This window comes from Mirounga leonina, unplaced genomic scaffold (genome assembly GCF_011800145.1).
Source record: "Mirounga leonina isolate KUSES-001 unplaced genomic scaffold, KU_Mleo_1.0 Mir_173, whole genome shotgun sequence".
Taxonomy (NCBI): Eukaryota; Metazoa; Chordata; class Mammalia; order Carnivora; family Phocidae; genus Mirounga; species Mirounga leonina.
The window spans coordinates 47,408,260-47,421,530 of record NW_023270447.1 but is presented as its reverse complement, the minus strand read 5'-3'; the positions used below and the strand labels follow the sequence as shown (position 1 = coordinate 47,421,530).

Sequence of the window (13,271 nt, the reverse complement as noted above, 5' to 3'; positions counted from 1 at the left end):
TCAACAAAAATGTATTCCCGTTCCTCATGCCTTTCTTATCAAAATCATAGCTTACTTTCCTTGCATACAAAGTTGCTTTCTTTATAATTTTCTGGCAGTCTTAATTATGTTTATCAGAATTTTTACTTAGAAACCTTAGTTTCCAGTGAAAACTAAGTAGTGACCGACTGTGTACTATTATACCAGAATTCTTTAGATCAGAAGTTTATGAATACATTTCCTAATTTCTAGAAACATGTGCTTCTCCATAATATAATCTTTCAATTAAGCATAAAGCTGAATGCAGTGTCTTTGGTTTCTCTGTAATAAGAAGCCAAAAGCAGATAAAGCTATGTTTAGTAATGAATGTTTCAGTATTTTATCTTATTTGGAAAAGATTTAGCTATCCACTGAGTTCAAACCAATTTATTATTTAACCTAGCAAATCTTCAAAGTTTTAGGTTACCAAAGATGTTGAAAACTATAAACCTTTTGTCAACCTACTTGCTCTTCACAATTACCCATGAAAGCTTTATGAAACACACAAAGTCAACCATCATTTTAAGTCAAATTGCAACAGATAAAACATGAATTTAGTTCAGGCAGAAGAGAAGTTGATTCTCTGTATTATATTCGATGTTGATAACTCCAAAAGACATGCCTATTTTAATTAAACCAGCAAAGTTAAATTAGCTTTGATGCTGATTTGTTACACCTGTGTTCAATGCAAGTCAGTCTATTCTCCACTGTGAATTTTACCTGGGGCCCTTGCGGGGTAATCTGAAGTGGGCAGTTTGAGCCCCTGGGCCCCTTCCTGCTGACTTGGGAGGTGCTCCAGTCTGAACCCCATAAGGAGGTGGCCTGACAGCTTGGGGTGCTTTCGCTCCACAATAGTGATGGCAGGAGGAGCAGGAGTGATCGTGCTGGGGGCACGGAGGATGGCAGAGGGGCCAACTGTGTGAGAGGCACAGGTAGGGTGCAGACACAGGGCGAGGGGCAAGGGCGCCACTGACAAGGCTGGAGGTAGATTCAAAGTTTGGAGTGACACTCCTTAGTCTGTCTCCTGTCTCTCCCTACTTACTGCTAAAAAGGCTGTTTCTCTCGTTGATTTTAAGCCCTTTGCACCAATTATTCAAAATATGTCCTAATGCACTTTCTTTGGGAACAGAAGGCGTATTCCCCATCTTCCTAGGTAAAAGTTCAGGAAGGACACAGAAGAAACACGATTATGACTAAATGAAGCTCAGAATACCTGTGTTAGCATTCATTCTTCCCCGAAAGTCAGAGCTTCACCAACTGAACCGAACGGCTTCCTAAACAAACTAAGAGAGCCAAACCAACCCTCCCCACCCACCCATTTGGAGGTAACTGAATGAGAGGAAGGAATACCAGAGAGCCTATTCAGTGGCCATCCTTCCTCTGAGGTTCACATACATGGGCCAGGCAGTGTTGCAATAAAAAAATCATCTTCTTAGTCATAGGATTATAACTAAATGTAGACCAGTCAGCCAGTACTCTCCCCAGAGGGCTTTGGGAGGGGATAGTTAGCATCTCCCATCTTACACACACACACACACACACACACACTCCAACAGAGATCTGCACACACACACACACACACTCCAACAGAGATCTGCACACACACACACACACACACACACCCGTTAATCTCCCTCACATCTATTCCTTTTCCCAATGGTACCTTCACAACTTAGAACAGCCCCTGCCACAACTCAAGTGACACAAGCCTGGACAAATAAGTTATGAAAACCTGAAACAAATGGTTCTTTTGAACCAACAGCAGGGAACTAAGGAAGGATGGGATCCAGTGTGCACTTATGGGGGGAACTTACCAGGAGACAAGTTTCTAGGGCCCACTGATTCTTCAACTCGTATCTTCTGCTTCCCCAAATGCAGTGAAGGCAGTCGATGCAGTTCAGGGCAAGCAAGAAAGTCCTCACAACAAAATAGGTTTCAGCAGCTGCCCAGGACTTCCTGTCCTCCGCATCGGGTGGACTCGCCATGAGTAGCTGATTCTGACCTACCACAGCCAATGGCTCCGTAAACAGCTGAGCCCGGCGTGCTGCCAGGACCCACTTACAGAATCCCCAGGGGGCTGGGCAAACTGAAAATACAGCTCCTGGCTGGCTTGCCAAGAATTGCAACTGTGGGGGCGGGGCGCTTGAGTGGCTCAGATGGTTAAGCATCTGCCTTCGGCTCAGGTCATGATCCCAGGGTCCTGGGATCAAGCCCCACGTCGGGCTCACTGCTCAGTGGGGAGTCTGTTTCAGCCTCTCCCTCTGCCTCTCGCCCTGGCTTGTGCTCTAATAAAATCTTTTAAAAGAAAATTGCAACTGGGGCACAGGGGTGCAAGAGCCCTGGTGGTGAAACCAGAAAGGAGTTTATTTCAATGAGGCCACCACGTGGAAGACAGCAGACAAGCGGCTCAAAGTCTGTCTCCAAAGTGCTGAAAATACTTGTAGGTGTCTATCAGGAAAATGTGGAGCAAAGTGGGTAGGTATGAGCAGGTGGGCAGTAAGGGTCAAGACAATCATCATCTTGGGGTCAATCATGTGGGGTCTTGTTGATGTCAGGGCAGTCCCTATTATTTGAGGGGTAGTTTTGGTCCTCATCATGGGATGCTTTACCCACATGGTCTTTTGCCCGAGTTAAGAGATAAGCAATGGGGGCGCCTGGGTGGCTCAGTCGTTAAGCGTCTGCCTTCGGCTCAGGTCATGATCCCAGGGTCCTAGGATCGAGCCCCGCATCGGGCTCCCTGCTCCACGGGAAGCCTGCTTCTCCCTCTCCCATTCCCCCTGCTTGTATTCCCTCTTTCGCTGTGTCTCTCTCTGTCAAATAAATAAATAAAATCTTAAAAAAAAAAAAAAGAGAGAGATAAGCAATGAAGGACAACATCAATTAGAAAGTACAGACTGAGGTCAGAATGGAAGTAGTTAAAAGTCCTCCTTCAAGAGGTTTTGTATTTGCTAGGAAAAAAGACTGGAAAGTTAAAGACCAGTCAATGAGTTAATTCTGATTTTAAGGTGAGATTTTCTCTTATTTTATACCTTCTGTATCCTTAGTTGACTCAGTGTGAACTACCTAATGAGCATCTCCATATACTCTACCCTCTGGCCAAAGACTCACCATTCTCAAGTATTTCTCACTCCTTATCTCCATACCTGTGCTAAGGACACTTCTCTCTGGAACATCTCTCTCCAAATGTCACTTAACTAAACCCTGCTAGGATGTTTAAAGGTAGATCTCTTCCAAGAAATCAATCTCACCCCTCACATTCTAGAGAATGATCTCTCATTTGTCTAAACACCTATTCCCAGGGCACCTGGGTGGCTCAGTAGGTTAGGCATCTGTCTTCGGCTCAGGTCATGATCCTGGAGTGCCGGGATGGAGCCCCACGTTGGGCTCCCTGCTCAGAGGGGTGTCTGCTTCTCCTCCTGCCCCTTACCCCGCTCATGTTTTCTCTCTCATTCTGTCTCTATCAAATAAATAAATAAAATCTTTTAAGAGGAAAAAAAAAAAACACCTATTACCCTTGAAGTCTTTTATAGGCATTTATAATCAATTCCAGTTTGTATCTTAGTGTCTTATGTTGGCTTTTATGTGTTTCCCACTTACTTATTAGGTAATGGGCTTCTTGTCGGAAAAAATCAAGATTTACTCATCTTTGTGTCCCCTACAATGCTCAACATAATAGACACTAAACCAATGTTTGAATTAATGGGGCATATTTGCAATTCAGTGTGTATGCTGCTAAAAATTTAGAAAAAGACCAAATGATTCACCACTTTTTTCAAAATTTTATTTATATAGAATCTTCAGAATGTTTCCCTTTAATTTTTACAAGCTAAAATCTCAAAGCTTAAAATCAGATATTTTATGTCATTGTTTAGTACAGGAAGAAGAATTCAACCATTTCAAGGAAAAGCTTTCATAACTGTATAAACATTAATATTTACAATATTCTTTAATATAGATTTAGACAATGTGGCACCATATTTAAATGTACAAAATAGTTTAAGTCATTATATTCCATTACAGAACATTTCAAAATTCAAAGTAATAAAAGAAATCCATAAACACTAATAACATTTGGGGAAAACAACAGCAACAGGTTTATCAATAATCACAGTAAACTTATATACTTATACATAATACACAATTTACAATTTACATGTCAAATCCACAAATTTAAAGATCTATGACCAGTCTATTTAAATCATGCTGGATTCTAAATACTATTTTATAATTCATAGCTCAAAACAAATGTTCTGTGGCAACCTATGAAACAGGAGTACAAACTATGAAATCATATTTAACATTCTTCTTAAATCCTAAGAGACTACTTTAGGGAACTTCAAAGACAGCACATAAGGCATTTTTCCCTGAAATTAAAGTTCTTATGAATATATTCATAAATATATTCAAAGGGAGAAAATACAAAAAACCCAGATATCATGAGTTAATTTTACCTTCTCGAATTTACTTTGGTATACAACATCTGGTATAATCACAGCTTCTCTGAGAAATTTTTATTTTCTCCTGATTTAGGGGGCTAACATATTTATTCTCTGCCTTGTTCCAGAAAGAATTTAAGGTGGCTTACAAGATTCAGAAAAAGCTGGAAAGCACAAATTACAGGGCAAATGAAAAAACAGAGAAAACAGTTTGGAAGAATAGCACACATAAAACCATTTAAGAAAAGGTCAGGAATTGAGTAAGTTAAAGTATATGACATTATTCTCCACAGTGATTTTCTGAAAGTATTGTAAAATATGATCTTAATTTTTAAGAAAACTATTTAACAGCTGGTAAACTGGGGATACTGATCAAATCTGTTAAATTTTGTATTAATCCTGATAGAGATGATGACCAAAATGTGCTTTTTCCTTTGTGCTTGGAGGAAAAGTTAGAAGTTAACTTTTCCTAAATACCATGATGTATGACTCGGGACTTAAGTCTCTTGTTATTGGTAGAGGACAGTGTAGGTGAAAAAATACAAAATTTGGGTACCCTTACTTAATTTCTGAGAAATTCATCCACCGAATGCCTGTTGCTGACCCGAGGATAGGGAGCTATATGTCAGGTGGTCAGGTGTCCCTAGGTCTCTTTGTCCTTGTGCAAAGCATCAGTCCTGGAGCATCCTGCCTACAGCACTTACCCCAAGTCCTCCAGCTCACCTCGTTAGGACCCAGCAAGACAAACAAGAAGGCAAACTGAAGAGCAGGAGGCCTGCTCAGGCTGGCTTGTCGAGGCTGCCATTGCCCTGCTGCCCAGGCAGCTGCGGAGGTTCTGACCCTGATCAGTCTGCACATTACTGACCTCACTCCACTTCGGTGGGGGAGGAGAGTTTTGGAGAAAAGGCTGGGGCAGCATTAATCGACTTCCATAAAATACGAATGGATCTGTTCAACTCTATCCTTCCGGCCTTGCTTTTACTAAATGCTAAATGAACCATCTTGTACCTACATTCTGAGAGGTAAGTAGAGGGAGTGGGGAAAAAGTAGGGAGCGGGGCTTGAGGGAAATGAAAGAATAGGGGTGGTAGGATATGTGGCATGAGTTTCAAAACTATAAATTACGGGTCAGAACAAAAATATCTATCTGAAAGCTAAAACTAATCACTGTCTATCTTTTTTTTTGAGGATGACTGTTTCCAAGCAACACTCCTAAACTGTGGTCAGGTCAATGAAGAACGAAGTTCAAGTCTAGAGCTCTAAAGCCCCAGGCATTGCAACGTTCTTGGCTGGGGTGGCAAAGCGGCCCTAGGGTTTGTGAGATAGGTTTTACAGGGGACAGGGTCATGACTGCCATTTTTCCAGCGATACCCTTCAGAATACAGGCAGGGCCATCTTAGCTTTCAGACAACGTGCCTCCGGCCCACAATACTTTGAAGGCCCATAAAAATGTTTTCATTTCTTTTAAATTCAGAAGGAAAAAAACACAATAGGAAGTTTTCAGAAGGAAAATATACAATATTAGATTCATTTTATACAAATGCAGTTGTAATGAATTTTTAATATTTTCTGAAAGAAGACATCCAAGAAGGCAAAAGTGTCTAAGTCCTACCTAATGTGGCTTTGAAAATAGTTCAAGAAAATAATGGAGGGGTAAGGAGAGTCTGATCTTGTTGATCTTATTCCACTGATTTTTCTTTTTTGAATTACTTTGGGATTAGATTTTTAAAAGAGCTAAGTCTAATATTGGAGAAGTACTAGTGTCAATTTCCACTAGCCAAGCAGGAAAAGAAAAAAAAATTAAGTTCATTATTTTATTATCATTGTGCAATCTTAAGAATCGAATCAGGATGAAGAGATCTGGGTGTTTTCAGGTCCTGTCTCCACTCCTGTAAATAATACCAGAGGTAGGTTTTCCCTTTGGGTCTCTGCCTCCTGAACCTCCTATATTACACTGCCCCTCAGTTCCAGACTTCTGCGCTTCTCCAAGGCCCTAGCTCTGACTACCCTAAGTAGCCCAAGTTGGCAGTGACAGGAATGTGGGCACCTGCAGTGGTAAAAATGTTTTAAGAATACGATAAGAGAAAAAAGGAAACAGGGAGAATGTACAAGGGAGGAGGGGAGGAAAATACCACAGATAAAATTACATGGTCCAAGGGGCACCTGGGTGGCTCAGTTGGTTAAGCGTCTGCCTTGGGCTCAGGTCATGATCCCAGGCTCCCTGCTCAGCGGGGAGTCCGCTTCTCCCTCTGCCCCGCCCCCTGTGTTCATGCTCTTGCACTCTCTCTCTCAAATAAGTAAATAAAATCTTTAAAATTGCGGGGTGCCTGGGTGGCTCAGTCAGTTAAGCGTCTGCCTTCGGCTCAGGTCATGATCTCAGGATCGAGCCCCGCATCAGGCTCCCTGCTCAGTGTGGAGCCTGCTTCTCCCTCTCCCTCTGCCTGCCTCTCTGCCTACTTTGCTCTCTCTCTCTCTGTCGAATAAATAAATAAAATCTTTAAAAAAAAAAAAAAATTGCATGGTCCAAGAAAAAAAAAGGGGGAAGAATTTATACTAAAATGTTACCTGTGGTTTTCTAGATAATAAGATTTATATATTTTTATTTATGTTTCTGTTCTTTAAAAAATATTTTGAGATATATCTATCATCAGAAAAAAACACTCAGTAAATATTATTTAGAAAATTGTGCTCTCCAAATTCTAAACTCTGAGGATTACCATCTTTGAGTTCCTCATGGTATGGCTTAGGTTAGTAAATATGGTTAACTACCGGCATGCAGGGGACCCAGATTTGAGAACAGAATTTTTAACAATTTCCATTATTTTCTATCACCCAAATTAATCATTATTATAGGGAAATGTCAATCAAGAGCTAATTCATACCAACTTCTAGGATGTGTTCCTCATGTACAATGAGGAAAACATGTCAAAAGGAAGACTACAAAGGAATCAATTACTACCTTTTACAGAATTGCAGACTTTCTGTGCTTGGAAGGAAAAACGAAGTCATAAAATTTAGACCCGTGGATTACAGGTGAAGAGCCTGAGGTCCAGACAGATTATGTGATGTTATCACTGCTACAGAGCAAAGCTGATAACAAAATTAGGATGAGGATGAGGACTCGGGTTTCCTGATGTTTGGTCTGCAGCTCTTACCACCCCCGGTCCCAAATCCCAAAGGTAATTGTGTTATAAGTTATGTTTCATTGTTTATTCTAACTACATATAGAAGAAATGCATTTTAGACCTGGAAGGTTGTTAGGAAGATAACTTAGAACTCATTTACACAAGAATTTAGGTTCAGAGGTCAACTTATATCCCCTACCCTCCACCCCCACCCCCAAGTCACAGGGTTGAGCCAAGATGTAGGCCATCTAGAACTGGCTCATTGCTCCCTCAGACACTGCCATATTCTTCCATGGCTAATGGTTACAACCAAAAAAGGTAAAAATACAGAATCATATCCAGATAAGGTGTAATAAAACTGTTATTAGTAAGAGTGCTTGGAGAATGGGTGTAAATCAGTTCTATGGCTCACAGAAATAAACTCAAATCTATCTGAGTAAATCAGGCAGCATGACTGCTAATTTTACTTGAAAATATATTTAAATGTAAATCATAATTTTAAGTTTTGTTGTTGTTTGAAGATGATGTAAATAAGGCCTTTCAGTGTCTCAGGTTCATATACCTGAAAATAAATTATAAATGTTTGTAATTCTCTAGAGCAGAGGTTGGAAGATAATGGCCAGCAACCCATTCTCTGTGAGGCTCATGAGGTAATAAGAATGGTTTTACATTTTTAAAGGACTGTAAAAAAGATACAACAAAGAATGTCTGATAGAGACAGTATGTGACCTGCAAAGCCTAAGTTTTTGACTAACTGTCCCTTTACATAAAAAGTTTTGCTCACTTCTGTTCTACATTTAGAAAGTCTATGAAACTGGACTATATATGTAATATGTCCTGGAAGGCTTTTTTGTTTTTAAAATTAAATCTCTGATTTAATATTTAAGCATTATTAAAATTTGCCTCTTTCTCCTGATAGCAGGTAGTAGAAAAAAAAAATCTAGTTTGAGAGTTATGATTATCTGTGTTCCAATTAAATGAGGTTTTATCACACATAGTAAGTGGACATATAGTTGAAGCTAATTATTTTATGTATCCAAAATCCATATTAAATGTTTCAGCTAGCTGAGAAAATGGCACAGCCTGTAGTATTATTGCTGTAAAATAAAATGGAAACAAATATCTATAATGAAAAACTGGCAATTTGATTCTCTCCATTGGTCTCTTCTCTATGTTTAAGATTTTCTCCTTAGGCCTCCCCTGGCCTCCTACAGCGTGTTGTTAGATTTATTACACCACTAGTTCTCAACCATGTTCATTACCTCAGTGACCATCCATCCACATCTCATTTGCAACCATAAATAAAATCTCATCAAAAGACATGGAAAAAATGGAAGTGTTCCTAATGAGACACAGATGTGAGGTACCGAGAGTAGAATGACTAGTTTGGGGAGAAATAAATATTAGAGATATTGCATTTATCAACCTGAATACAACAAAAAAGCAGACAGCCCCTCAAAGTCTCCTGCAGCACTCACTGGCTGGTGGCGGGGCGCGGGGGGGGGGGGGGGGAGGGGAAGGACTGCAGACTGCAGCAGACCCTGCTTCACACCACACTCTGACAATCACTGTGTGAAAACAAGTGTCATAGGATTTATGTGGCAAAGTTTGGATTTTGTGAACTAGAGGAAAAATATTAAAGTTGTGCCACTATTAGCTAAATTACAATAATTTCAAGAAGGATCTACTGTGTCAAGATTAAAAGGTCTTCCTTTAAAATAATTACATTAACAATTCCTTTGGACCCACAGCACAGTCCTCTTCAGCTACTCCATTCTCTTGCTTGCTTTTATAATTGGAAAGGAATAAATTTTCTATTTGAGTTAAGAATTCTTCAGCAATGAAGCAGTTAGTCACTTTGCTCAGAGTTTTCCTCAGACACTCCAAAAGCTAGTTGAAAACAAAAATTTTATATTTAAAATACACAAAAAGTATAAGAGGGTTTGCATTACTATCATTATTGTATCCCTTTCCAAATCTCACATTTTCTAATATGCAAATGAGAAAGTCTCCTTAAACGTGGTTTAAGATAAATTTATGATCAATAATCATACAGCCAAAGTGTAGAAGTCACTGTTGAGAAATGTTTAGGCTAGTTCCTTTATGATTTTGTATGAAGACACAAACCTGAGATATTAAGTGTGATGCTTTCTACTTTGGACAAATTTGTGACTTTGCTTCTTTTTTTTTAGTAGTTACATTTACAAAGCAAAATAATCCTGTAGAATAAAAATCTGTGTACATACACAGGACTCTACTATTTCAAAATTAGGATGCGAGATAGAGTCTGTTTCCTAAAAAATATGCATATTAATCTTCCAAAAGAACAAAGAGAAAGTGGCTTTAATAGAAGGGGGTAAAAACTATTAAAAAGAAACTTAGTATGTTTAAATTTTCTATTCTCAAATTGCTACCAAGAAAAAAAAAAGGTGTTGCCATACTGGTCTTTAACTATACTCATGGAAACAAGAAGTGAAATAAAAGAACTCAGGACTCTTATATCCTACCAGAAAGTTCAATAAAATGACCACTTAAATGTAACTATTAGATTTGTAATACTGTTCTTGAAAATGATCAATTGTTAAACCTAAATGGAAACATGGCGCTTCTGAATTTAATAAAATCAGAAAAATGTTCTCCACTGTGTACATTAATCTGCTAAGAAATTTATCGGCCAACACAAATTTATTCTAGAATAGTATTATTTCTATATGCAAGTGTGGGCAACAAAACGCATTACTAATGATCTCTTAGAAATTAATTTTGGAAAGGAAAAAGCAATAAAGAAATACACAGAAAATGTATCCACAAAGCATCTGGCATCATGGGAAAACACATCAAGATGAATAGCTTTAGAATCCATGAACAATAGAACCAATTAAAATGAAACCAGCTTACTTTCTGCAAACAAGTCAGGTCAGAATCCCGGCGAAAGATTTTATCCATAGGGACACTGCTGTTGGAAGAAATATGAAAACAAACTGATGAAACAAATACTATAAACTGATCAGTTTTGTAATAAACTGTCACTGATGCTATATATCATAATTTTATATTTAACTTGGGTTTTCTCTAAAACCTAATTTAATGAGAAACACTGCAGATGTGCAACCATCTCAAAGCACAGTACATACCTATGGGATAACCGATATTTTTCTATTATCCATCTTGTCTTTTCAAACACTAATCCCCACTGAGGTTCTTCCAGCATCTGTTGTACTTCAAATTTGTAAGGTAAACCTAGAAAAGCATAAAGAAGCAGACTGTCATCAGCTATTTCTTAAGTCCCCAATCTCCTTTTAATTACCTAAAATCCTCATCCCCGCAACTTGGCAGACCAGCTGAACAGCACTTTAAACATAGTGGGCATTCATTAAATGTTTACTGCCTGGCTGAACCTGGTCCATCAAACACATTAATGCCAAGCAAGCAATTAATACTAATAAAGAAAAGTAAAAGTACCATTTGCATGACAATTATATATATATATATATATATAATGTAAGGAACTGAGAGGCAGGGTGATTACATAATTTATATCCAAACCAGGAAACTTTCTGAGTGAAAGGGGGCATTGTTAAAGACTGTGCCAGAAACACGGGCTTAAACTGACACTTAGCTACGCAAAACAAGACATATTTCATCCCAGTGATTTTTATTTTTATACAGATTAAGCTTGCAGCAATGCTATAAGGTAGGCAAACATTATTCCTATTTAACAAAGAAACTGAGGCTGAGACCAGTGAAACAACCTGTTTAGGCTGGTGAAGTGGAAGAGCCTGTGTTTTAAGCCCCAGCAGGTTGGCCTGGCTTCTGAGCTCACATTCACTTTACCACCCTGTAGGTGCTAATCTAACAACAGCCAGGGAATAGGATTAACTCTGAAGAAGCAGCAACTGCACTTCTCTGTCAAGTTAAACTCTGGAGGAAAGGAGCCCAAGGGGTGGATACCATGCACACAGCTACAAAGGAAAAGTATCAAGGATGAGCCTACTTGGAAATTTCTCATGTAACCTTCAAAATCCCCCTGTAACTTTATTTGTAACGTATTAAAAGAAAAGCTCAGCTGATTCATTACCAAAGGTCAATACCATAAAAATAATAGTAAAACTTACATAATGCTTACTACATGGCAGGCTTAAGGTGCTTTATATACGTAAGGCCACTTAAGTGAACTAGCTACCAGTATTGTCCCCCCATTTTTGGGGGGGGAGGGGATAAAGACATAACCTGTTCATCAGCATATATATAATTATGAAGAGGTAGAGCCAGGATCTGAACCCAGGCAGTCTGGCTCGAGTTTCTGTTATTAACTTTACAATATACTGCCTCTCAACTGGGTTTTTGTTAATATAAGGCTTTTCAAGTAAATACAATGCCAGCAAATCAGAAGGCATGAAAAAAATGAAAGGAAAAAACATCACGACTACACTTCCTTACAATATAAGCATACTTTGTCAATATGTTCTAAAAAGGCCTTTACCCCCATTTTTTTCAGGTGGATCTTTTCTTTTTTTTCATTTTTCAATTCTCCTCCATTTCACTTTTTCCCTCCAAAAACTTAAGAAGAGTGACACATTACAGCACACAAGATATTAAGCAAACTCCTTTTGGTGATATCAATAATTTACTTGATATGCTTGGATTACTTAAAAGCACAGACAACAGTATAATCACAACTACCTACTGAAGATCTATTATTTCCTAAGCACCTGACATATATTACCAGCAGTTTTCACAACTCCAAGGTAGTAATTTTTATTAAAGAGAGCGTGAGCGCACGAGTGGTGGGGGCGGGGGGGGGGCATGACAGAGGGAGAGGGAGAAGTAGGGAGAAGTAGACTCCCTGCTGAGTGTGGTGGAGATGACGCAGGTCTCCATCCCAGGACCCTGAGATCATGACCTGAGCCAAAGTCAGATGCTTAACTGACTGAGCCACCCAGGTGCCCCAGCAAGGTAGTAATTTTTTTCACATTTTATAGATGTGGCAAAAGGGAATGAGCAAGGCTAAGTAATATGCCCAAGGTAAAATAACCAATAAATGTCAGAGCTGGGGTCTGAATACAGGCAAGCAACTCCTACTCTTAATGAAAGCCAAAAATAAGAATAAAGAATAATGCATTTTCAGTCTGTGCTGGTGGAAAACCATGAAAACACACACACGCACATACACAAACTATACAGCTCTGTTTGGTATTAAGAATATTTTTCTAAGTTAAAAAATGGCACTAAAATCAGTACAAATTTCCTTTTGTACTAAATATTTTTAATCCATTAAAATATCAGAAGAAAACTAGTCACTAAGTGTATTTCCTGACTAATACAAGTATAGAAAATGCTTATCCATTAGAGACATTTTAAAGGTAGAATTTGGGTATATACCTAACAGGAAAAAAGAAAGGACAGGCCACGCCAGGAAAGGCGAGGAAGAGAGAACCTAAGTTAAAAGTACAGTAACACAAGACATCCCCTGGTTTCTAGAAAACTTTAATTCTTGAACCAGAATGTTTCCAAGAAGAGCAAAGTGAAGAGCCTAGGACTAAGACCGAGTAAGCAGTGTTAAGAGGCACTTAAGTGACAACTCTGCTCAACAGAACTTTCTGCAATTATAATGCTGAATCCTGTGTGCTGTCCAATCGTAGCTTATGAGAGCGTCCAGTACTGTCCTCTCTCATCCTTTCAAGTGGTTCCTG

General features: G+C 38.9%; 1 protein-coding gene across 4 annotated transcripts in view; it reads right to left on the bottom strand.

Moving 5' to 3' along the window:
• Window positions 1–9,082: 9,082 nt before the first annotated feature.
• The window catches only part of MYSM1 (Myb like, SWIRM and MPN domains 1), a 36,639-nt gene continuing 32,450 nt past the window's right edge, over window positions 9,083–13,271 (bottom strand). The window contains exons 18-20 of one of the 4 annotated variants that reach the window (XM_035018452.1): window positions 10,713–10,818; window positions 10,477–10,534; window positions 9,083–9,468 (exon numbers count right to left, since the gene is read on the bottom strand). In XM_035018452.1, coding sequence (XP_034874343.1) covers window positions 9,301–9,468; window positions 10,477–10,534; window positions 10,713–10,818 — 332 coding nt within the window. In that variant the 3' untranslated portion in view covers window positions 9,083–9,300. Of the gene's footprint in view, window positions 9,469–10,476; window positions 10,535–10,712; window positions 10,819–13,271 lie in introns of those variants that run through there. The other 3 variants (XM_035018453.1, XM_035018454.1, XM_035018455.1) reach the window with 3 other exon arrangements.